This window comes from Erpetoichthys calabaricus, chromosome 8 (assembly GCF_900747795.2).
Source record: "Erpetoichthys calabaricus chromosome 8, fErpCal1.3, whole genome shotgun sequence".
NCBI classification, from domain to species: domain Eukaryota; kingdom Metazoa; phylum Chordata; class Cladistia; order Polypteriformes; family Polypteridae; genus Erpetoichthys; species Erpetoichthys calabaricus.
This window is the reverse complement of record NC_041401.2, coordinates 60,889,376-60,915,664: the sequence shown is the minus strand read 5'-3', so window position 1 is coordinate 60,915,664 and position 26,289 is coordinate 60,889,376. Positions and strand designations below refer to the sequence as shown.

Here is a 26,289-nt window from a genome sequence, read left to right as displayed (position 1 = left end):
CTGGTGCTTGCTTTTTGCTGATGACATTGTGTTGTGTAGTAGCAGAAAAGAGGATGTGGAGAAGAAGTTGGAAGAACAGAGAAGGGCTTTGGAAGATAGAGAGCTGTTGATAAATAGGATGAAGACAGAATATATGAGGTTTAATGATGATCAGGATTCAGAGGTTAGCCTGCAGGTAGAGCTTTTGAAAAGAGTGGAAAAATTAAAATATCAAGGATTAGTGGTAGCCTGAGATGGAAAACTAGAGACAGAGATATCCGGTAGAATGTAGTGTGGATGGACCAATTGGAAGAAGGTATCAGGCATATTGAGTGATCAAAGAATTAACGTGAAGGTTAAAGGTAAGATTTTTAAGACAGTGGTAAGACCAACAATAATGTATGGAGCTGAGACCTGGGCATTGAAGTGAGTGCAGGAGAAATTAGATGTGGCAGAAATGAGAATGTTGAGATGGATGTGTGGAGTTAAAAAATTGGACAGAATAAGAAATTAGACAATCAGAGGTACAACAAAACTGGGGGAGCTACCTGTAGGGTAAAATAGGTTGAAATGGTATGGACATGTAATGAGAAGAGACATGGAATATGTGTGGAAAAGAGTGATGGGAATGTAAGTACAGGGGATGAGAAAGTGAGAAAAGCCCACAATGGAGGTGGATGGGTAAAGTAAAAGAAGATCTGAAGGAAAAGGGCCTGACTAGTGAGGGGGTCCAGGGCCGAGCTGCTTGGAGAAGGTTGATGAAACACTTCAACCGCACACAGAAATGGGAAAAGATGAAGAGGAGGAAGAAGAAAGATTAAAAAGAACACAGCTTCCTGTAAAATTGTTTTTCAATGACAATCAACAAAACCAAAGTCATTCAGTAGGACACCCAACTGCTGATATACTGCAGAACAGTGGCGTAGCTGGGGGGGACAAGGGGGGACATCTGTCCCCGGGCGCAGCATCCAGGGGGCGCCAAATTGATATTTCTTTCCTTTCCCCATTGCATTTTGGCAAACAGGAGGGGGTGCAAAATCTTCAGTTGTCCCCGGGCACTGAAAACCTACGCCTCTGCTGCAGAAATGTTTTTTTTTCATGTGCAGTGTAAAACGTTCAAGAATAAAGAGCTTCAGTCAACTAATAATAGTAGCCTCTGGTTAAAAAAATGCAACTATTGTATACAGAAAAGTACTTAGTAAGTCACACAATACTTCTGATACTTCCAATTAATTGATGGCACTATAACTGATGTCAATTGTCTCAAAGAATTTCCCAAGCAAAGCAGAGTACAGTAACACAGCCAGTTATATCATCAAAGAAAGGACAGCAGGATCTTTTAATTTGATATTTATTGGTAGTTTTTTAATAGAAGTATTTTTTTTTCTGAATGGTTATAATGACATGCCAGTGTGACAAATCATGCCAATATAACAAGTCACCCCATAACCATGTTATTTTTTGCAGTAATCTAAAAGATTTCCAGAATTCATTAAAATCTTATAAGTTTAATTAATTTCATGTGAAATCATTTTGAGTTCAACTAAGCCATTTTGACATAAAACAGAAGACACCACTGTTTTATTTCCAGTAGTTTTCTTCAGAGTTAAAAAGCATTTGCAGTTAATTTTTGAGTACTGTACTGTCTTAGGTTCATGTTTAGCTGTTTCTTGCTCTTATCATTTCACCACTATTGGCAGTCTATTCCAAACCAGAAAAATGAGTGCACATTCTGATAGAGCCTAATCCTTACTTGTCAGCATGCAAACATTAAGCCTAGTTGAAAGCTTTAAAATGCATATATCCATTGAGCAGTACAAGGCTCCACAAGTCTTTCTCCACTGAGCAGGTACCCTGCCCTGTCCTGTAACTTATGGACTGTTACTGTGGTACAGTGCAAATGACTTCAGGTAGTGGGCATCAAATTCACCCTGTAAGTGTTCAGGGACACAGTGGGAGCATTTATAATTCTCTTTGATCCACTTCCCCACCTCACTGTTCTCAATGCATATTGCAGCAATGCCTGAAAAGAAAGAGGAGAAAACATAATAGCAGCATCCAAAACATTTGACTATCCACTGGAAGTCATACCACATGAAAATGTAATGATCACCGCAGCTTGGCTATATAGCATGGTTACTTCCTGCTGCAGATTATTCATTGTACATCAACACCCCAGCTTTAGGGCAGATTATAAAACATGCATACCCTTCTAACTGCAGTGCAAGCTGCTGTGATGCCCACCAAGGATCACGTGAGGCTAATGAGAAGTAATAAAGCATTACAGAACTGAAATGGATTTTCAAATAAAAGAATTCCTGAAATGTGCAAAATGTCCCTTCAGTTTCTGTAAGAGGGCACACTCTTCGAGCTTACAGGCCGGGCCTTTCCATTCAACTTCCAACTTCCACTCAATTCCTTCCTTGCAGCTGGCTAAGGAAAAACTCAGGTATTCTCCACATCAGCATTTCCCAACCTGTGGTGGGCCAGCGTGGCATTACAGATGGGCCATGGCCAACCCCAGACGAAACCCCCGCTCCTATCAACCATGCTGATGATCACGCTTGATTCACAGCAGCAATTTACAGGTGAACTGCGGCCTATACTGGATGATCTCCCCAACCTCCACACGGACAATCATGTTCCATTCACCAAGGAGTAAAAGCATTGATGATCACACTTGACTCATCTAATACTCTGGTGATCGCATAGTACCAAACCCCTACCGCGCCCCCTTGACAGTCAAGGAGGAACACCCCACACCCAACTAGTCAGATGAAAGAACAAAATTCAAGGAGGGAAGGGATGGGATGGGAAGGGGAGCCCCTTCCCCCTTTGCATTGTAAACACACTGGCATGTGAAAAAGTCATGACACTACAAAAGTTAGGAAGTGCTGCCTTACTGTACATCATCTGATTGTTAATCGGAAGGTCAGGGTGCCCCACCAAAAAATAAACTATAGGCCAACAATTGGTATGCACACAGAATTATAACAAGAAAATAATTCAGGACATTGGATTGGTACGCAAGCTGCCACAATTAACAGAATGTATCACCTACCAAGGCGGCACGGTGGCGCAGTGGGTAGCGCTGCTGCCTCGCAGTTGGGTGATCTGGGGACCTGGGTTCGCTTCCCGGGTCCTCCCTGCGTGGAGTTTGCATGTTCTCCCCGTGTCTGCGTGGGTTTCCTCCGGGCGCTCCGGTTTCCTCCCACAGTCCAAAGACATGCAGGTTAGGTGGATTGACGATTCTAAATTGGCCCTAGTGTGTGCTTGGTGTGTGGGTGTGTTTGTGTGTGTCCTGCGGTGGGTTGGCACCCTGCCCAGGATTGTTTCCTGCCTTGTGCCCTGTGTTGGCTGGGATTGGCTCCAGCACACCCCCGTGACCCTGTGTTCGGATTCAGCGGGTTGGAAAATGGATGGATGGATGGATGGATTGGTACGCAAGCTGCCACAATTAACAGAATAGATCACCTACCAAGGCGGCACGGTGGTGCAGTGGGTAGCGCTGCTGCCTCGCAGTTGGGAGACCTGGGGACCTGGGTTCGCTTCCCGGGTCCTCCCTGCGTGGAGTTTGCATGTTCTCCCCGTGTCTGCGTGGGTTTCCTCCGGGCGCTCCGGTTTCCTCCCACAGTCCAAAGACATGCAGGTTAGGTGAATTGGCGATTCTAAATTGGCCCTAGTGTGTGCTTGGTGTGTGGGTGTGTTTGTGTGTGTCCTGCGGTGGGTTGGCAGCCTGCCTGGGATTGGTTCCTGCCTTGTGCCCTGTGTTGGCTGGGATTGGCTCCAGCAGACCCCCGTGTGTTCGGATTCAGCGGGTTGGATAATGGATGGATGGATCACCTACCAAAATCAGCATTAAAATGATTTCATGAAATGAAAGAACTCACCTGCTATAACTACACCTTGATCCTCCAATAGCTTAATGGCTGCTTTCATTGTACCGCCTGTCTCAATCCATTGGTCTACTAGTAAAACTCGAAGTCCTGCAAAAAAAAAAAAAAAAAAAAGGACACCTGGGGATTCAAGATATCTCCAGAGAACCTTTAGACTCCACAGAGTTTCTTCAGCAGGTCAGGACATAACTAGGCTAAAAGGTCAGACAGCCAGTTCTATACAATGAACCTGGTCATTTTTTCATGAGGCTGAGTGCCATGTGTCTATTCCCCATTCCTGAAGAAATATCAGCTGTTCCCTAACCTCGTGCCCTTCAGGATCAGGTTGCCATGTGTTATACTATGTTTTGTTATTTCAGTTTAATGCCACTGTTCTCTGTGCCCACTGTTATGGACTCATTCATACAGGCAGACCAAGTATGGTACACAGGGGCACTATAGGGCACACAGGGTCATTTAGAATTGCCGAGCCAAGCACAGGACTAGAGAGCTAAAAGACAACTGGAGAATTGAATAGTCAGCCTAAAGACAGACTAGTATATTTCTGTCCTCTGTCAGCACACTTTCCTTGTTGGGAGAATGAGAACTGTACGTAGGTATTGTGCTATTCCTGTATTTTTGAAGGTGGGGTTTGAGTCCTTTCCTGTCCTTGTTTGGATCCGGAGCCAAGAGCCTGCACATGGAGCAACCAGTATATAAGAATGGACTTATGGCCAACACACTTTGAAGCTGCCGGGCGGAAGATTATGTCTTCTGTCCGGTTAAAATCCTTTCAGCGTGGAAAACGAAAGATGGCAAGACTGCGTAGATCAAGATACCCACATGCTTGATATGTCTGTCATAAGCTTCCCGTTTGTAATACCGCGTGAACCCATCAATAAAGAGCTAGATTATCCTTTATGCTTCTCGTGTAATCTTGTAACCGTCATATTGCATGAGGGGTGGGGATAATACCTTTTTTATTTATAATTATTTAAATTCAAGTTAATTAAAACGCTGCAATTCAAAAGAACACATTTCCAAAGAGCTAATGCCTCTTAAGGAAACACCATGTGACATCACTTTGATGGTCCAAAATATTTTTATATTTACACACTTGATGGCCTGTGATACACTGGGCACTTGCACTCTTACTTCAAAAACAGTCCATGTATCAATCCCCTTTTCTGGTCTTGATGGTGCCTATGTTGGCAACATTGAATGCAATGCAGGAGCCAGCTGTGAACATGATGCCACTTTACACACGCGTACCAGTTAATCTTTGGGATATGGAAGGAAACTCGCAGGGACATTGAAGAACATGTAAACCTTGCAAAGACACAGACATGGTCTCTGGGGTTGTGACAGATTAGTGACATCCATTGTCACCATGCCCCCATAAACAAAAATAAAGGTTTGCTAATCTTCAAAACTATTGGCTTTACACTTGCTTTTTTATGAATCACTAGCTGTACCTGGCCATGCGTTGCTGTGGCTCAGTCTGGTTAAATGGAAAAGAATGAAAACAGAAAGCGCACGTTTCTAATATGTTTAATTTCACAATGCTTGTGGTTATACAGTATTTTTTGTTGTTCCACTGTCTGAATGGTCTGATGTTTACACGCAAATCTTGCAATGATCGATCAAGAGCCTCGAGCGATTTTTTGTGCGCCATTGTGCATTCATCACAAAGAATAAGTTTGCATTTCTGCAATACTTTTCCCATCCTGGATGCTTTGGAAATGTTGCACGTGGGAGTTTCAATGAATTGCATGTTCAATGGCAATTTCAAAGCAGAATGAGCAGTTCTTCCACCTGGTAGCAATGTCGCAGCTATTCCGGACGAAGCAAGAGCTAAGGCTATGTCATTTTGGGATCGAATTGCTGCCAGAATCAATCTAATTAGGAACGTTTTACCAGTTCCTCCTGGCGCATCAAAGAAGAAGATTTCTCCAACCCTGTTATTGACAGTTTGAATTATTTGAGCGTTAGCTTAGGAATATTTGATTGCACATACGACAAAAGACCACCCGTGTTGTAATTTTGTTCACGACGCAATTCTACATCGAACGAAGCAGCAGCAGATCGATTCAGTGATGGCATTCCCAATTGATTGATAACTTTGTTCGCGATTTCTAAGCACAAATCTTCAATCATTATCAACGCTTCGTTGTAGATTTCTGCTGTGAAATCCATGTTCATATTTGAATTTTCCTTGCGTATTCGACGGAAAATATCTTCAGCCACGTGTGATTTATATTTCTCCCATAACTGTGTTGGAGATGAAGGAGAGCAGGCGGTCAATATGATTGCAAACAATACACGAATTTGATTTTGATGTGACGTGTTGCACGCGTCATTAATGTATACATCCCAGGGTCGGTCGTTCTCCAATAAATTCAGAGCTTGACATGCACTGCGGAAAGTGGCATGTGTAACGCCGTTGACAATTCTCAGTTGCTGGAAAGACGTTGGACCGGGCACATTTACCAACAGCATGCGAAGAAATATGCATTCATCTTGATTGGGATGCACGGTGTACAGTCTGCCTATCGTAGTTTCTTTGAATATGCCAGGTTGTCCATCGACTCGCTCTCCTCGTTTGCGTCGTTGAAATTATTTTCTACTCGCATTCCATGTGTAATATGTAGGCACTTCCGAATACAGCAGTGTTTTTGCAAACGCGTCATTTTGACATAACGTGAAGAAAGCAGTTAACGTTGTAGCCGGTGGATTCAGGGGTTTTTGTTGCACATTTGCAGCTGTGAAATAAACGCGTTGTCCATTTTCTAGATGTACTGCTAAGTGAACAACAGCTGGACTTCGTTCATGTATGGGAAATGAAAGAATTCGCCATACAGCTTCATTGCTGCTTATGTATCCTCCAGCCTGATACTGTGCGATTTCATCGATATGTATGACCGCATTCCTATCACTTCTTTCTGGTTGTACGCCAAAAACTGCCATGTCGCTGCCATTATTCACGTACTTACAAATGTATTTGATCGATTTAACGGAGTTAAAATCGTAAATGGATCGTAAATCGGAAACATTGAAATGGAATCGTAAAATATTTAGTATAGCATGTGTTGCTTTTACGTCCAACAGATGGCGCTGTTTTTCAAAAAAAGCATGTTTTTACCTGTCACAGGTGTGACATCTATATAATATAGGTATACAGTATAAAAACACGCGCGTATTCGAATGCAACGTTGTGTCAAAATTTCAAAGCAATCGGTGAAGAACTTTCGGAGATTTAAGGTTTTGAACAAACGAACATTTACATTTTTTATTTATATAGATTGTGTACCTTTTTTCAAAATATCTGTGCGAACTTCTATGGTCTTCTCTGTCCCAGAGTAATCAGAGAAGCTCAGGGCTTTGGTTGTCACACAGAGATGTCCAGCTTTACGAATTACTAGGAAACCTTTATTGAGAAATGTAGCAATGCTACTACCTGGAAACAGAGAAAAAAACAGCATTCAAGTGAACAAATAATTCAGATTTCTGTTCATTTTCACACACTACCCTAAGGAAGCTGGTTAAAAAGAATAGTAATGAAGCAGCAAGCTGTAGTATTTTATGGTGATGTTTACTGCCAGAAGACACTCACTGAAGAAGAATGACAGGCTTGTTGGCTGGCAAATTAGTTTTCTGTAGCTGGTATGAGCTGTGCATTCTCTTTTAGCCATGCCCTAAAATGCATTGATTGATGTTTTGGAATGAATGGACACTAGAGTAATAACGTGAGCTCCTGTGTGTGTGATGGACAGACCCAATACTAAATAACTGATGCCAGATTGTTAAAGGGCGGGAGGACCAGTGCTTCCCAATACAAAGGCCAAGCAACATTTTTACAGGTCAGCTGACCTGCTTTTAGGAGTGAAATGAAGTAGCTTCATACCTACAGATGTCTGTTGGGAACAACCAAGACAACTCTCAAGATAAAACTGACATATTTTCCAAGAAGATCTCATACAATTAATTTTTATTTATTTTTGAATAAAGTGGGTAATTTCCACTAGATCAACACATACAAAATTAAAGATACTTACTTTCAAAGTCACATCACACATTTAGTTGCTGCTTTAATTTTTTAAGTGAAACTGTATTTATAAATAATAAGAAAAAAAATCTCATCCAATGGCTTACAATTGCTGCCAAAGGACACCAGAAACAATGAAATACAAATGCCATCAAACTTACCAGTATGTCTAGTCTGAAGCAGCAAAGGTTTCAGATGCAGAGAAAATGTCCTCAGGGGGATGACTATGACAGCACAACAAGCAAATAGTTCATCTGTATGAGAGATTCTTGGCACTGTATTTTACAAGTGTGTTCACAATGACAAGTGTGGGTAGAGTAAAGAACAGCCTTTGTGAAGAATGCTATGGAGCCATTTGCAGAGTAATCAGTAGAATAGGGCAGGGGTAGGCAACGTCGGTCCTGGTGAGCCGCAGTGGCTACAGGTTTTCATTCCAACCTAATTGCTTAATTAGAAACCAATCATTGCCAATCTCAGACCTTATTTAATTTTATGGCTTGTTAGTCTGTGCAATGTAAGGCTCTTATATCGTAGATTTTTTTCCTTTCCAAGGATATCATCCAAATGATATGAAGCCTAAAACAGATCATTTTCAGTCTGTCACATTTTTCTATTAAGTGTTTTATTAAATCAAACCGTGCATGATGAACACACACAGATGTAATTGGAAAAAAGCTAGCTAGAGAACTGCTGGCTGCTTTGTCTTTTACATCTTATTGCTAATAAGGAGCAATTTAAACACTGAATGCAGCAGTTTAAGATTGAAATAACCAATTAAGGTTGGAGAACATTAACAAGCGAGACCACTAAAATGAAGCATCAAAATGTCACTTAAGCAATATGTGCTTCATCAGCAATAATTGAGTTCTCGTTAAGGAACTGGGTTGGAACAAAAACCTGCACATACTGCGGCTCACCAGGACCGACGTTGCCTACTCCTGGAATAGGGGTATCCAACTCTGGTCCTGGTGGGCCGCAGTGGTTGCAGGTTTTCATTCTAATCATCCTCTTAATTAGTGAGCTGTTTTTGCTGCTGATTAACTTGTTTTGCCTTAGTTTTAACCAGCAAGCCCGCGAAGAATGGCAATCACTTTCTGTTCTCTCCGATATTTGGAGGGATGAAATATCATGGAGGGTGGGTGCGTCCTGGGAAAGTTCATTTAATTAAATAAACATATTTGTACTAAAGCGGTTTCTTTTTGGGGCTGTGACTCATCTGGTTCTGCGCCTTCGTTTATTGTTTTTATCCATGCAGTCTCTTTTTTGTTTTTCTATGGCTGTGTCGTCAGCGAGAAGTTGTTTGCTGACGGCGGCGGATTTGCGTGCTGAAGTGGCCATGGCGGCGGATCCGGGCATGGAAGGCTACATTACTAAACGAACGTGGTATATGTGGTGGTGTGGGAGGTCGCGTTTGGGCGGGTGTACAACCTGGCATGCACGCTTTACCTCAGGTTTAGTTAACAGGTCGTAGCCATGGTAAAGTTGATGGGAATGGAGTCCCAAGAGAGGAGTGTGTGGCTGGAGTTTGAGGGGGCCGAGGGTTGCTCCTGCTGAGCTTGGGAGCAGGAGCAACAAGAGTGATGGCTCAGCAGCTCCCCGTGGATCACCAAGAGCTAGACAGCAGGACTGAAGTTTCTCTGCGCCTGTTGGTGATGTCTCTGCACGCTGCAAGATCTAAATAGGATAAGCCGAAGAGATGTCAATTTTAAAGGGAAGCACCAGGGACTGAGATTTTTATAAGAAGATTCCTGCCACCCGTGACCCTGTGTTCGGATTCAGCGGGTTGGAAAATGGATGGATGGATGGATGGATGGAGATTCCTGCCATGTTTTAACCTCGTTTTTATGGATTTATTGATTGGATTGTAACCTCCACTTTTATGGACTGTTTATATAAAGAACATTTGCACTGCACTGGTTGAACACTGTTTTGGAGTTTTAATAAAGTGGCGCCGATTTGCACCAACTGCTTGTCCGGATTCCTGTGTTCTCATCTGCCTGGCACATATCAGTAATGTTATTGACAATGGTGGGTTCAAGAGACTCCTGGAAGGAATCAATAGTGTGGAGCTAACCCGCACTGTCAATATAATATTTAACCAAAAAATGCACACATTTTGACCATACAAATGGGTAACGGACATGTGGATTATGCAACACAAGTTATGTGAAAATTTCTATTCTTTTTTTTTCCATGGACGTTTTCACATCATTTGCGATTGACCAGAAGTGGTCACCCAAGGGTTCGTTTGAGGTTGACTCATCCAATCTCTACAAATTTCACAGGGCAAGTAACATATTGAAAAAGATATCATTTTGGGTGAAGTACTCCTTTAATCTCAGAATATGGAAAAATGTATCTAGGAGTTCATAACTCATGGCTGCTGTACAGCTGACCCAGCACTAACACAATATTATGAATTCCTGGCAGAAGAACATCAGTTTAAGGAGATTTTGATTGAAGAAGAAATAGACTGAGAGGAGGAAGGCACAAAAGGAGCTAGAAGAGACTAATCTAAGAGCAAACAGAAAGCCAGCAAGTAAATTATCTGTTAGAATCAAATCTGCAATGCCACACTGAAAAATAGAATCAAAGTCAAAATAAACATTGCTAATTCTTTCACTGGTTTGTTTTATTTGCCCCTAATTATGGTAATGGTTGTTCTTAGAAAGAGTATCTGATTAGATGCTTATTCTAAGCTTTTGCCTATGTAGACATTTTACATGTTTGTTGAAAGTGTATGCAGTGAAAGCAGGCTAGCATGCCTCTCTGGTCCTTGGTTCATTTTTGTCATATTTTGCATTTCATTAGTATATACTATTACCTAGGACAAATCCCATGGCATCAATTCCAGCTACAATATCAATGGAGTCTCCCTGGAATGGTTGTAGAAGGTCCTTGACACAATCCTGCAAACCCTATCAGGTGAAAAAAAGTAGAGATATACAGAAAATCAAGAGACGATGTAAAACATAAACATGTCCTGAAAGTGACATTCATTAAATATTTACAGATAACATTCACATAAGAGATGTCAATAAATACTAAGTTTTATAGTAAACCCAACAAACCTATATCGGTACCAAGATAGACCATGACAAATAATACTTGGAGTTCTAAATAATTCAGAAAACTATAAATTCTCATCGCTAACTGCTATCCCAAATCATTCAATAGCAGGTGCAAGTCTACAACTTGGTCTACTTCACCTCGACATGAGAAGAATGTGCAAACCTGGTGGTGTTATCAGTAGGACTGTCAGATGACTAACTTACAATATTGAAGCATATTCATGGAGAGATGACATGCAGCATGTCTAAATGAAAAACAAATAAAATTTAATTTGTCACATACAACTATACACATAGTACAATATGTAGTGAAATGCTTAGTTGCTAAACTCCAAGACTGTGCATGAAATGGAATGAAGAAATATAATACATGTAAGTTCTGCATTACTTGTCCAATTAAGGATCAATGGAAAAAATAAAAGATTGTATTGGTCTAATACACAGGTGTCGAACTCCGGTCCTGGAGGGCCGCAGTGGTTGCAGGTTTTCATTCTAACCATCTTCTTCATTAGTGACCAGTTTTTTGCTGCTAATTAACTTCTTTTGCCTTAATTTTAATTAACTTGACTCGGACCCTTTGTTGTTTCTTTTTCCTTAATTAGCAGCAAAACAATAATGAGACACAAAATGAGCTGCCCACATGACCAGCTATTCACAATATCTGAAAATAAAGAAAGATGAAGGTATCAGTAAGACTGATCTCTCAGATCACCAAAACATTTTGACAGTGTTCTTAGAAAAAACAGAAAATCAACAATTTTGGAAATGTCTACTTTGGCAGAATGAGAGCAGCAACAAGCCATGGAATTAAAGAACGAGTTTAATTAACAGCAAGAATTAGCTTCTCATTAAGAAACTGGTTGGAGTGAAATTGGTTGGAGTTTGAAGACCCAATTTATCTGGTCATCTGTTGGCTCGTTTCACATCTCATTTCTGTTTGGCTGTCATTTAATGAAGAAATGAATCAAGTCAGAGCACTGAATCCTTAATAACAGGGCTATTAAAACATAGGGCAAATGAGTTAATTAGCAGTGAAAACTGGTCACTGATTAGGAAAAGGGTTAGAATGAAAACCTGCACCCCTGGTCTAATATAAGATATGTCAGCCTTTAAAGAAACAACTACCTCCTTACTAGGGTTGTGTGGTATACCGATACCTGGAAAAATATTGTAAAACCCAAATTTGAAAATGGTACGGAAGTAAACATCAACTTAACCCTCCCACCGTCCTTCCCTCACCACTCTCTAGTGCAGTTGTTGAAAAAACGTCCATTACATAGATGTCACAAAACAAAGACACACCCTTTGACCGGATCAGAATTTCACAGGGGAGTCCCACCTTACTTTTTGATGCTACTGGAATTTCACCGGGGATCCTGCCCCCCTATTGCTTCAACTTCACAGCTATCAAGAGGGAAGTGATGGGTACTGTGGTGCACCAAGGAGGCAAGCGATTATGTGGTGCACAAGAGAGACTGGAGTAAGATGGGAGGTTTTAGAGTTATTCATTATTTTCTTTGAAACCATTTTGGTAGCAGGAAAGAGGCCCAAAAGCGGGTATCGACACTGAAGTCAAACTTTTGGTACTGATCCAAAACTAAACTGTACTTGAGCGATATCTCTATATCAACAGCAGAAGAACAGCATGAGCTGAGTCATAGCCTAACAAAATTCAACAACAAGCCTCTCCCTTCTCACTTTCTTTTATACTGAATTTTTGATAAACATGAGAAATCAAATAATGGAGGACACGTGTTTTGCAGCTAAATTAACAGAAAAGCCAGAGTTAATGGCAACCATTCGAAAACCATTAAGTACAACACAAATGCCAAACTCCTCTTGACTGCTCTTGGATCTTAAAACTGTTCATCTGCCTTTGACTGTAGTGTTTTCTACAGTGGTGCAGCTTCCCAAGATTTCAACAATAAGCAGGAATTACAGTTTTAGGAAATTTAAAGATCTACAAATTTTGTTTGAAGTATTTTTCCATTGATTCCAGTTTTTCCCCTATCTGCTGTCATTTTATGTTTACCACAAGGAAAGGTTGTTTCATCTACAGTATGACAAGCTCCTTTTTCAGAAACCTATTCCAAAATTAATGATGTTGGGAATAAAAATATAAACCATATTTATTTGAAGTAGGTGGACTACTTAGGCAGGCAATATGGTGCAGTGGTAAAGGCTTTGGACTTCCAGTGCTAAGGTTGTGGGTTCAAATCCCATTACTGACACTGTGCAACCATGAGCAAGTCAGCTGACCTACCTGTGTCTCAACTGGAAAATCAAAACAAATGTAACTAAATGCATCATAAATGTTGTAAGCTGCCTTGGATAAAGGCATCAGTCAAATATTAACTTAATTATTCTGAGCAATGGAAGAAATCATCACATTCCCAACTAGAAGTCCTGAGCTGTGGTAATACCTCAAGTTACCTACAGTCTCCTGCATTTATAGAACATTTGTATCATGTTTACAGTACCTTTGAGTGGATTTTGTTGTTCAGAAATTTAAAAAGGGAAAACACAGATGTGCAGCCAACACAAGCGATCAGAGTATAGAGAAAGTCATGTGAACTCCTAGCCTAGATTCATTTTTTGTATTCTTGAGCATTTTCATTTGATGCTGTGTTGTAATCTTAATAGCTTTTTAATGCGCCTTTTGATAGCGGCCAGTCATTGGTTTTAGTCATTGCTTGTCTGAAAAACAGACTGCGTGCAGCATTAAGAGATGAAGTATACTTTAGAACAGTACATGAGTCAAGAGAAAAACACCTCTTCATTTTACAGATCAGCCTAACTATGAGTATAACAAGAAAAAAAATCATCTCACAATCAAACATGATAACTTGGCATGCCTGCATTAAATTTATGTCTATGAAAGACTCTTTATGGATGGGGCGTTGGTGGACTTAGCATTTCCCTTGCAGAAACATCTAGTGTGGGAAGTGGCTTTAGTGCCCATGACCTGGGTATTTTGCCTTTCAGAAGAACGCAGTGTATTCTTCTGTTAGAGATCAAGCTGTACACAATTGATCAGGTAGTAATTTTATGAAGCAGAAGGTATCCTCAAACATCAAGAGGTGTACAAGTATAGTTAGTGTTGAAATGTGAGCACTGCTAACACCTTTACTTCCATCCACCTGTCTGCTTTCGATTGTTACACTTCACTTTTCAATGGTGGTTAACAGTTTCTCTTAAACTTCCAAGCCTTCTGTTCTCCTCCCCATCTACCACTGCTTCTTTGTAACTTTCATATACAAGATTTTACCTTCTGAGAATTACCTAAAGTGATTTGCCAAAATTATTGAGTTGCTTATGATGTGTTGTAAATGTTTCATTTTACTGGGATGCTTGCCTTATCTTACACAGAACTAAATTAACTATGGTGCTACATCAACTCTGTCTCTAACACGTCTGATGTGGTGTTGAGATGAATTCATTGTCCATTACTGGTATTGAATTATTGTTACTAGTCTGATAGAGTCATGCAAGTAAGAATTTCATGGCACTATGTAAAGTCATGTCAAAAAATTAGTACACCCCATGGTTTTTTTTAACATACTGAAGGTGGACAATTTGATAATTTGATCTTCTATAGATGTTACATCAGCAAAATGTGGCTACTTTGATGAATCAAAAATTTAAATGAAATTTTTGTACACTCAATGTTTCCTTGACTTATTTTTATTTGCCATTGTTTATTTTTTCTATGCTTTGACTTCATGAAACATTCTGACATTATACTGCATGTATTTCCATAAAAACTGAAAAATTGGGGTTCTTTAACTTTTGAACGGTTGTGAATGTTTAACAAAAACACACACTTCATGGGGCGCACTTACCTTTTCACGACTATACATGAGACAACTAATTTAAGCTTGAACTTGATGTAATTTCTCTTTGTATTATTAGTAGTAGCAATTTTTACTAATAGTAGTAGTAGTAGTGGCAGTATTAAAATTGTTTACTTCTTGTTGTATCACATGTCACAAGTGACACTATTAGCTACATACATAAAGTAACAAAGAGTAACAGGACATTGATACCCTGGATCTTTATTGTTATTATTATTACCAATTATGCCTTCATTTATAAAGCATAAGTTTTATTTTTTATGTATTATATATATTTATTGATCAAATTAAAGCATTTAAGAAATGTAGTGGATGCAAGGAGGGGTGGCTGAGGAGTGTTGGGGGCCCAAGAAGAACATCCTGCTTAGGGCCCCAGTTCAGCCAGGACGGCGCCCGGATAGATTAACTAGCAATTTTAAGTGTAATGTAAATGTGTGTGTGTTCCCACAATGCACTGCTACCCTATAAACAGTTATGACATGGTGTATAATAATGTTTGTACAGTTGTCAGCTTCACTCCGTAGCTCCACCGAAGCAATCTATAGTGGCTTGCTAAGGAGATTGTGAAAGGACGCCCTGAACGCCTCCCTCAGGCACTGCCAGCTGGCAGAGAAGTCGGGAGACGCTGCTATGATTATACTCTCTGGCAGGCTTACGACCACAAGGGAATTCCCCCAGTCACTAACAAAGGATTGAGTGTCCTGCTCCTCTCCAACTCGGATGAGTGGTCGAAGAATGAGTACAATTTCTACTCCAAAAATACTAATCGCGCCATTCTTTCCAAATTAACACTGCGTTGTAACTTGTAAAATAAAAGTAAAAAAGCTAACGGACGTACTAAGTGGAGTGAAGGGAGATAATGCGCTAGTATTCTGCCAAATGCCTTCAAAACCAAAGAACAACCATAAAAGGTTCGTCCCAATTCCTTATCAATACCACAACATTGGGTGTTATTCCCCAACCACGCCCTTTAGAGCTTCAAGTCGCGGCGGCCGTCAAGTTCAGTTAAACAAGCTCCACCCATCTTTCAGTAAAGTTAAACCATTAAACGGTCGTCAGATACTTGAGTGGATGTAAACGTTGCCAGTAGTGGAGGAACCTGAATCATCCCCGCACTGAACGGGCTTGCGTTATCCACAAACACTCTGCTGATCACGCCGCTTCGCTCACACGCACCAAGTTCGCATTAATATCTTCACTAGAAGGGCAACATTGCGTCGCTTTGACGAAGAGAAAGTTTCATTCATACATTCGTCACCGGTTGCAATGCCAGCACCAAACCTGTTTGGGGCGCTAATCACTCACACTCCCATACGGGGCCGTTTCTCGCTCGCTTGACTAGTCAATCAACCTTCAAATGTCTGGAATGATAGACGAAACCGATTCATAGCACGGAACATTCTGACACCCCCGCAATTAAGCAGGCCCCAAATAAACAAATAATGTAATTCGTGAGATCTCCCCTTGTAGGCCTACAATAAAAGGAGTAGCCGCGGTTGTGGTATAAACGGAAGGTCCGCTTCGATTATTTCTTTAACTACAGTAGGCTCACCCGCCTTTTAAGGCGACCTACTTTTATCCTCAATTTGTGTGCGCTCCATGTGTACAGCAGGCATGTAAGTGTAGGGAATGAGAACATCAAAGTGCCCATTCATAACATCTCCCGGAAACCTAAGTTTTTTATCCCCTCGAGTGCCTGTCCATACTTGGAGTGTAGGACTCCATAATAATATACTTGAAACTCATAGGGGAACAACTCTCCCGCTGCCATTGGCTCAGAAATGGTACCATAAGTTTGAGACTGACATTTCAGTGAGATACTTAAGCTCATTTGTATAAGAGATTCCTGACGGCATCATTGTAAATGGCTGAAGCCTTGACCAATTACTTAAAACATGTCGTACAATGTCAGTCCGAATCTGTACCGCTAAAGACGGAGTTTCATGCACTAAATAATCTATAGATGAGAATAAGCAAGCACCATCTCCCCTGATATTTACTACGCGGTGAGGCATTTGTACTCCATCAACATTAATTATTTCCAGAGACATAATTTTGTCTATTTTTCCAGCGCATCGCGCACAAAAGCAAGGCAACGATGGGAGCACCAGAACTCTGCTCACATCGCGTTGCTTCGTACCGCAAGTCTGTGATAAGCGGAACACCGCTACGCTTTGCACTCACGGGACGGAAGGACAATCAGGCCCGGCCTTAGGCATCGGCGAAGTAGGCGACCGCCTAGGGCCCCGGCGTCCGGGGGGCCCCGGATCGACTCCTTGGTCTAATTTTCACAGAGCTTCCAGGGGGGATCCGCTGGACCTCTGGACCCCCCTTTCGCCTAGGGCCCCATAATACCTAAGACCGGGCCTGGGACAATCCCGACCGCTTTTATATAGTAAGATTCTAACGCACTTGGATAATGTCTAACTCTATAACCTTTACAGAAGAGATCAAATCTGTGGGATGAAGTTGTAAGATACTTAAGAAGGTACATGGGCGAAAAGCATCAAGCAAAATATAGAACTACATATTTCATATTAAAGGGTTCAAGAAGTAAACGCTTTAGCAAGTTTAGCCATCCTTCAAAAAGTATAAGATCTTTTTGACCTATGAAGAAGCATTTACTGTATCAAATAAAACTTTCAAGTTGGATCAAGAAGAATATTAAGAAAATAAAACAGTGCTATCTGATCATCAGCGCCTTGATACCTCCGTGCTGCAGTACAGTCTGCTGGGATCCAGCCATGCGTAGCTCTCCCCTTTCGTGTTGGGGACCATCAAATGTAGGTACCAGCCTTTGTGACGCTCCTCTGGTGCACTCCACACGTCCATGTCTGTTAGGATCCAAAGAGAGAAATACAGTAACTTTCGTAGGGGGACAAAGTTCACGGGAAGGGCTTTAAGCGGAAATACGAATGGGACAGGACAAATGTGCAGAAAAGTAACATGTAACGTTATTTAATTTAAAGTACATTGGAAATAAATCAAATAAACACACAGGCGTTCCCATGCACATTTTCACTAAGGCAACTAATAAACTCAGCGATTAATGCTACTACAAGTAAGAATGCAAGCTATATAAAGGAATGACGATACCCCCAAGTTTAAGAAATCCCGGGACGAGCGCATTCTCACGGTTCATCGTTGGACAGACACGCTTCACTTTAAGACATCTCCTGGCAGCTCACGGAAGGTTTGTATTTATATGATATCACCCTGTTAGAAAAAACCAGTCACGAAATCCGATAAAGCCGAATTCCTTGCGTGGCTCACAGAGCCTAAACGTCAAGTACGAAATCCGAGGAAGCCGAGTTGTTTGCCCGGCGTGCGATGATAAACAAGAAATGCATTCTAGCTGCATCAGTCTATTTATACAATTTACCTTTTCTAACTCTTTCAGCGACGCCTTGCACTCTGGAGTTTAATCGTGCTTACAACGATATCTTTAAAAGTAGGGTGCGAATGCTTTCCGGTGCTTTGTTGGGTCGTCCTACCCGTGTCTTGTCTTCTCTGGCGGGTACATATCTAAAAGACGCTATATTGTACGGGTATGAGTGTGTCCCACAATGGATCGGTGCCTTGTCCAGGGTAAATTTAATCTCTGGATCAGTGGGATGCAAATGAATGACCGGATTTTTTAACTTCACTTGTTATTTTACGATCCCATCGCCTTCCCTCTCCCTCCTAACCGCCTAGATGGAATCATCCGACCCCAAACCGACTATACATAATAGTTTAACGGCTCAAAACTGGAAATCGGGTTATTAAAATCAAGAAAAATAGTTTTTTTGAATATGAATAAACATGACCGCATGTCGTTGTTCAGACTTATCTGTGTAATTCCTTTAAAAATAATAAGTACAATTCTGGTAAAGAAAAGAAATTAAAACACGGCATGATGTATCTGTAACGCTTGTTTTGCAATTGAGAAGCAAGATTTTGTAAGAATGTGATGTTAATCTTTTTTAACTCCTTCTACTCAATCTGTAGGGTCATGGGGAAAAAGCCTATCACAGCTGCATCAGACTGGAGGCAGGAACCAATCCTGTACAGCCAGACACGCTCCTACACTGCATCAGTTCAGAATACACAGAAAAGAACCCCATGCACAGAACTTGGAAACCACACACAAGCAGCACCCAGGCTAGGATATGAACCCAGGTCTCAGGAAATGTGAGGCTGCTGCACTAGCCATTGCACCATCAGGCAGTATTAATTAGCCATCTATTATAAAACCTATTTCAGAGTTTCAGGGGGCTGAGCATATTGTAGCAGCAAGAGGCACATGGAACTAGCCTGAAGAGTAGTCCATTGCAGGGTGTGCTTGTATCCACACTCACACATTTAGGGTGTTCACGTACAGTAATGTAAACTGAATGTCTTTGGAATATGTGAGGAAAACCACTGAGATGATCATGCAAGTTACACAAAACAGGAAACGGGCACATGATTCAGGCCCAGGATGTGTGGCAGCAGTCTTGCACCACGATGCCATGCACATAGACATAGAACATAGCATAGAACATGCTATTCATAGACTTTAGCTCTGCCCTCAACACAATCATTCCCCCAAAGCTGGTTGTAAAACTGAGCAGGTTGAGCCTGAACACCACCCTCTGCAATTGGATTCTGGACTTCTTGACAGAGAGGCCCCAGTCAGTTTGGATGGGCTGCAACACTTCCAGCATCATCACACTGAGCACTGGAGCACCGCAGGGCTGCGTGCTTAGTCCACTGCTGTTCACCCTGCTGACTCACGACTGCACAACCACGCACAACACAACACCACAACAACACCAAACAGCATACAGAGATGAGGTGGAACGGCTGTCTGCATGGTGTGAAGACAACAATCTATCTCTCAGTGTCGACAAGACAAAAGAGATAATCGTGGACTTCAGAAAATCACATCCTGCCCACATTCCACTCAGCATCAACGGTTTAGATGTGGAGACTATTAGGAGTACCAAGTTCCTCGGTGTGCACATAACTGAGGAACTTTCGTAGACACATAACACCTCATCACTAATCAAGAAAGCCCAGCAGAGACTACACTTCCTGAGGTGACTGAAACGAGCAAGTCTTCCCCCTTCCATCCTCACCATGTTCTACGGAGGCACCATTGAGAGTGTTCTGACCTGCTGCATCACTGTCTGGTATGGCAAATGCAACATATCCGGCCACAAGCACCTGCAAAGGATAGTGAAGACTGCAGAGAACATTATCGGGGTGCCTCTCCCTTCACTACAGGACATATTTTACAAACGCAGTGTCCACAAAGCCTGCAGCATTGTGCAGGACCCCTTACACCCCTCACATGGACTTTTCACACTTCTGCCATCCAAGAGAAGATACTGCAGCATCAAAGCCAGATCTGCCAGGCTGCAGGAGAGTTTTTACCCCCAAGCTGTTAGACTCCTTAACACCATGTTGCCACTTGGGATCTTCCACATGGCCTCAACCACCTCTAAAAACAGAACTTTTATACATGCAAGCCACTTTCCTGCAAAGACAAGTGTGCATGTAGAGAAGAACTGAAAATCTCATACTGACCTTTAAGTATTTTGACACTCTTGTTATCCTTCTGCTGTGAAACATTCTGACCTGTCATTGTTTACACGTCTTAAACAACTATTATCATACACTGATAATTTCTGTATTATCTATATCTATTATTTATTATTATATTACATATTTTACACGTGCAGGCGGCACGGTGGCGCAGTGGTAGCGCTGCTGCCTCGCAGTTAGAAGACCCAGGTTCGCTTCCCGGGTCCTCCCTGCGTGGAGTTTGCATGTTCTCCCCGTGTCTGGGTGGGTTTCCTCCGGGTGCTCCGGTTTCCTCCCACAGTCCAAAGACATGCAAGTTAGGTGGATTGGTGATTCTAAATTGGCCCTAGGGTGTGCTGGGTGTGTGGGTGTGTTTGTGTGTGTCCTGCAGTGGGTTGGCACCCTGCCCGGGATTGGTTCCTGCCTTGTGCCCTGTGTTGGCTGGCATTGGCTCCAGCAGACCCTCGTGATCCTGTGTTCAGATTCAGCGGGTTGGATAATGGATGGATGGATGGATATTATACACGTCAATTTTGCTGCTACTTCTTTGTCTTGTCTTTGCACAATGTCTTGTGTTTTAATTTTAAATTTTAATTTTAATTCTATATTTCATTTATTATTTGCACGTAATGTTGTTACACTGTGGACCCTGAGCTTCGCAGTTTCGCCTATCTGTATACTTGTATATGGTTGAGATGACAATAAAGTTCACTTTGACTTAAAGGATACAATTACTAATCATCTTTGTATCTGTAGACCACAGTCTTTGCTTTGTTTTTCATGCTACAGTATTGAAATGTGGCACAGAGGTACTTGTTACCCTAAAGCAGGGGTAGGCAACGTCGGTCCTGGTGAGCCGCAGTATGTGCAGGTTTTTGTTCCAACCCAGTTCCTTAACGAGAACTCAATTATTGCTGATGAAGCACATACTGCTTAAGTGACATTTGATGCTTCGTTTTAGTGGTCTCGCTGTTAAGGTTCTCCAACCTTAATTGCTTATTTCAATCTTAAACTGCTGCATTCAGTGTTTTTAATTGCTCCTTATTAGCAATAAGATGTAAAAGACAAAGCAGCCAGCAGTTCTCCAGCTAGCTTTTTTCCAATTACATCTGTGTGTGTTCACCATGCACGGTTTGATTTAATAAAACACTTAATAGAAAAATGTGACAGACTGAAAATGATCTGTTTTAGGCTTCATATCATTTGGATGATATCCTTGGAAAGGAAAAAAATCTACGATATAAGAGCCTTACATTGCACAGACTAACAAGCCATAAAATTAAATAAGGTCTGAGATTGGCAATGATTGGTTTCTAATTAAGCAATTGGGTTGAAATGAAAACCTGTAGCCACTGCGGCTCACCAGGACCGACGTTGCCTACCCCTGCCCTAAAGCAAGTGTTATACATGTAACTTAAGGCACTGCTTGTCTAACTCATTGCATTTAACTTTTTCTCTCCTCAGGCATTTCCCTCACTATTTTTGTCATAGCCCCAGGTGTAGCCATATTGTCAGCAGAGCTACAGTATTAGCGTTCTTTGCACCAGAATGAAAAATTAAGAATATTGTACACTAAGGCACTTTTCATTGCTAACATCAGTTACAATGTACAGTTTGGAAGTCAGAAGTTTACATACACTTTCCCCTTTTTATCTTATTTATTTACTTATCTTTTCTACTATTAAAGTTTCACTATGTTGGCATAGCTCCCTTTCTCATGGGTGGGGGCTGACTTGATTTGAACATAGTTTTGTAAAATGTGACTTGCTTGTACGGAATGTTGTTTGATTTTAATAAATTCAATAAATTAAAAAAAACAAATACGTTTAAATGCACTTGGAGTGAATTCTGTCAAACTCACTTTATAACCCCTCCACAGATTTTATATTGACAAACTAAACATTTGGCATATCACCTAAGACATCTACTTTGTTCAGGGTAAAGTTCACAGACAGAGTATTTGAGTTTTTATTGACTACAGTATATCACAATTCCAGTGGGTCACAAGTTAACATACACTTTGTTAATATTTGGTAGCATTGCCTTTAAATTGTATAACTCAAGCCAGACATTTTGGGTAGCTTTCTACAAACTTCTTACAATAAGTTGCTGGAAGTTTGGCCCATTCCTCCAGATGGAACTGGTATAACTGGGACAGGTCCATAGGCCTCCTTGTTCGCACTCGCTTTTTGAGTTTTACCCACAAACTTTCAATCGGATTGAGGTCAGGGCTTTGTGATGGCCACTCCAATACCATGACCTTTTTGTCCTTAAACTATTTTCACACAACTCTGGAGGTATGCTGGAGGTCATTGCTACGTTGGAAGATCCATTTTCGACTGAGCTTCAATTTCTTTACTGAGCTCTTGAGATGTTGCTGTAGAATATCTACATAATTGACCTTCCTAACGATACTATCTATTTTGTGAAATGTACCAGTCTCTCCTGCAGCAAAGCATCCCTACAATATGATGCTCCCACAACCATGCTTGATGGTTTGGATGGTGTCCTTTGCCTTGCAAGTCTCACCCTTTTTCCTCCAAACATAACAATGGTCATTACAGCCTAACCGTTTGATCTTGGATTCAATAGAACAGGGGACATTTTTCCAGAAGGTAAGATCTTTGTTTCCATGTGCCATTGCAAACTGCAGTGTTTTTTTTGTGGGGGCTTTGGAGCAGTGGCTTCTTCCTTGCTGAGCAGTTTTTCAGGTTATGTTGATATAGGACTTATTTAACTGTAGATATAGATACTTGTCCACCTGTTTCCTCCAGCATCTTCACAAAGGTCATTGCTGTTGCTCTGGGACTGATTTGCATTTTTCGTGCCAAAGTACATTCTTTTCTAGGACACAGAGTGCATTTCCTTCCTGAGCGATATGACAGCGGTATGTGTGGTCCCATGGTGTTTATACTTGCTGTGGGATATGGCCGGCCTGTCACCCTGGCCAACACCCCCAGGCCGCCAGATGGAGCTGTCCCTGCTGCATGGAAGTGCCCCGAATACCAGCAGGGAATCATGGACGATGGAGTTTTCCTTTACAGCCCTGCTGGATATCACAGGGGCCAACAGATGACGCTGCAGGGAGGCCCAGAGAGGAGTTTGTGCCCTATAACCCGGAAGTTCGTCGTAGGCAAGTTCCGGGTTGAAGAAAAGGACTTTTTATCTGACCCGGAAGTGATAAGAAATCACATGGACTGTAGGATGGGAAACACTTCCGGGTCAGGAAATATAAAAGGACTATGGGAAATCCCAGACGTCGAGCTGAGCTGGGAGGTAGGGTGGCAAAGTGTCTGGGTGAGGAGGATTGGTTTGTTGGAGAGTTTGATTTATGTGAATGGGGTGTGGAGAGTGCTTTGTGCACAATATTCTTATAAAATAAAGAATATTTATACTTTCACCTGGTCATCAGAGTGGTACCTGAGGGTTCAAGAGGTGGACAAAGCCTCTATCTATCACATTGCATATTATTGTTCGTACAGATGAATGTGGAACCTTAGGTGTTTGGAAATTGTTCCCAAGGATGAATGAGATTTGTGGAGGTCCAAAGTTTTCTTTTTTTCTTTTTGGCTGATTTTGTTTTGATTTTCCCATTACATCAAGCAAAGAGGCAGTGAGTTTGATGGTAGGCCTTACATACATCCACATGTTGACTCCAATTAGGCTAATTGGCTATCAGAAACTAACATCTAATAGTTTAAAGGCTTCACATTTTTTTTTAATTTTCCCAGCGGTGTGTGTGTGTGTGTGTGTGTGTGTATGCACCCTGTGGTGGGCTGGCGCCCTGCCCGGGGTTTGTTTCCTGCCTTGCACCCTGTGTTGGCTGGAATTGGCTCCAGCAGACCCCCATGACCCTGTAGTTAGGATATAGCGGGTTGGATAATGGATGGATGGATGTTTAAAGACACAGTTAAGTAAGTGTATGTAAATTTGTGACCCACTGAAATTGTGATATAATCAATAAAATGTGAAATACTTTGTGAACAATGTTGGAAAAAAATAACGTTTGTCCCACCCAAAGCAGATGTCTTAAACAATGTGCCAAATTTATAGTTTGTTAGTATAAAATCTGTGGAGATGTAATAAAGAGATTGGAAAGAATTCACCCCAAGTGTATTGTTGTGTATGGCCAGGGCCCTTGCCTAGTTGGGTCACATTTATGGTGGAAGGACTGGGGGAGAGAGTGTGGTCTGGGCATTACCTCCCCCAGGACACTAGAGGACAATCCCCCTGGGAGTCCCACAAGGCATGCTGGGAGTTGGAGTTCACTGCAGCCCTGTTGGGTTCCATGGATGCTGCCTGGGGAAGTTATGGAATTGGCAGAGCCTTTTATGGCAGGAATGCCGCCACACCCTACCGAAAGGAGATCACAGGACACCTGGATTACTTCCAGGTGCTCTACAAAAGGAGTCAGCTGCCACTACTCCAGGACCAGAGTCGGGAGAGAGAAGACAAAGCTTGCCGGAGGAGGAGCGGAAGTGAAGAGGAACGAGAGAGAGAGAGAGTGAAAAAGAAAGAGAAACTACTATGTTTACTTATACTTATTGGCACTTAGTGTACTGTGCTGCTGTGGGAGCGAGGGGGAAGCCCTTCCCCATGAAATAAACATGTGCTGTGAGCTGAAACTTGTGCCTGGAGTCTGTCTGTGCCGGGTTTGGGTGTCTGGTGCACCCCCTGCAGGCCACAGTTTGTAAACCTCTGACTTCAACTGTATATTAAATGCTACATGTCTATAGGTGTAGGCTGTAGGGGGCATAACAGAGCCCCAAACCCCAGCTACCAACAGTCCCAGGTTCAAGTAAACTTTTTGTATTACACCAAATACCTTGTCACGGTTTTTTTTCCACAGTTCACAAGCACAAATTGTTTTCTTCCTTTTCCTCCTTTTTCTCCTCTGCTCCCCCCCAGGCAAGTGTTGTCCTTCTCATACCCCGACTCCAAGTCCCCTGGATGTGGTGGTGGTGGTGGTGGTGGTGGGGGGTTTAAGCTAGATTCAGGAGTACTTCTGGTGCATCAGCACTGTAGTGATGAAGCACATCTGGGTCATGTGTAACCTCCATCCGATGAGGTAGCTTTCCTCCTCAACAGCACTCTTTAGAACCCACCAAGGATCCCACCAGGGCTGACCTCCAAAACTCCATGCAGCCCTCCAGGGGTCCACGGCAGATTTATGCTGTCACCCAGTGTACCAGGGGAACACACAGCCTCGGGAGGCAGTCATGCACTCTCCTTCCATAATATCATTGCAACTGGGAAAGGGAACACCAACCATGACATTCTCCTTGCATTATAAGGCCAGGAGGATTGGTTACCTAGCCGAGATATCAGTCTAGGCATTATGTTCATCACAGGGATGATAAGGCTTGGTAATATACTGTATAATTTGTAATTATTACTGTAAAGTTTATAATTATTTTTTTTTAAATTTCCACCTATCCACTCTCTCATCAGGGCAACAATTTAACATCAATTTTAAAAAAATTTAATAAGCCATTACATCAACGGGAAAAATATACAAATAGATTGAGCAGTCTTACTAACCTTAATTATCTCAATTTTTGTGTGAAGCTGTTCCAGTCTGACACCAGCAGCCTTTTCTTCCCGATGTAAAGCAGTCTGGAGCAACCTTGAGAATCATCTTTTGCATTTATCTTATTCAATAATTTGTAGCTGGTAGCTATCAGTGGGAGGAACAATATGCAGACAATGGGGTTTTTTATTCTAAAATTGAACTATGCTAGTTGCATAATCCATCCTTCCATTTTCTGTGTTTGCTCTTTCCAATTCAGGATCATGGGGTTTGCAGATGATCTTTGCCATACCTATATGCAAGAACCACCCTTGGGTGAGACACAAGTTCATCACGGGGTCAGCATCTACACTCACTCATCTACACTGGGTGGCAGCAGCATTAA

General features: G+C 41.8%; 1 protein-coding gene across 4 annotated transcripts; it reads right to left on the bottom strand.

Moving 5' to 3' along the window:
• Positions 1–1,313: 1,313 nt before the first annotated feature.
• zgc:174895 (uncharacterized protein LOC100126024 homolog) lies at positions 1,314–25,939 on the bottom strand. Of its 4 annotated transcripts, none has more exons than XM_051930562.1 (6): positions 25,916–25,939; positions 17,534–17,658; positions 10,724–10,817; positions 7,165–7,311; positions 3,870–3,965; positions 1,314–2,002 (listed from the first exon to the last, which is right to left on the bottom strand). In XM_051930562.1, exons 2-6 carry the CDS (start codon positions 17,654–17,656, stop codon positions 1,851–1,853), a joined length of 612 nt encoding a protein of 203 aa, XP_051786522.1. In that variant the 5' UTR covers positions 17,657–17,658; positions 25,916–25,939; the 3' UTR covers positions 1,314–1,850. The 4 variants fall into 4 exon arrangements, with proteins under 4 accessions (XP_051786522.1, XP_028664146.1, XP_028664145.1 ...); XM_028808313.2 differs by lacking the exon at positions 25,916–25,939 and adding an exon at positions 18,207–18,461; XM_028808312.2 differs by lacking the exon at positions 25,916–25,939 and adding an exon at positions 17,921–18,020.
• Between the last annotated feature and the right edge of the window lie 350 nt (positions 25,940–26,289).

Bases quoted from the DNA above. Each gene is read 5' to 3' on its own strand.
- zgc:174895 (XM_028808312.2), bottom strand. From the start codon at position 17,966: ATGAACCGTGAGAATGCGCTCGTCCCGGGATTTCTTAAACTTGGGG. The intron at 17,659-17,920 runs GTATCGTCATTC...GGATCCTAACAG, and splicing joins GGGATTTCTTAAACTTGGGG to ACATGGACGTGTGGAGTGCA. The intron at 7,312-10,723 runs GTAATAGTATAT...CTCTGTTTCCAG, and splicing joins TGCCATGGGATTTGTCCTAG to GTAGTAGCATTGCTACATTT.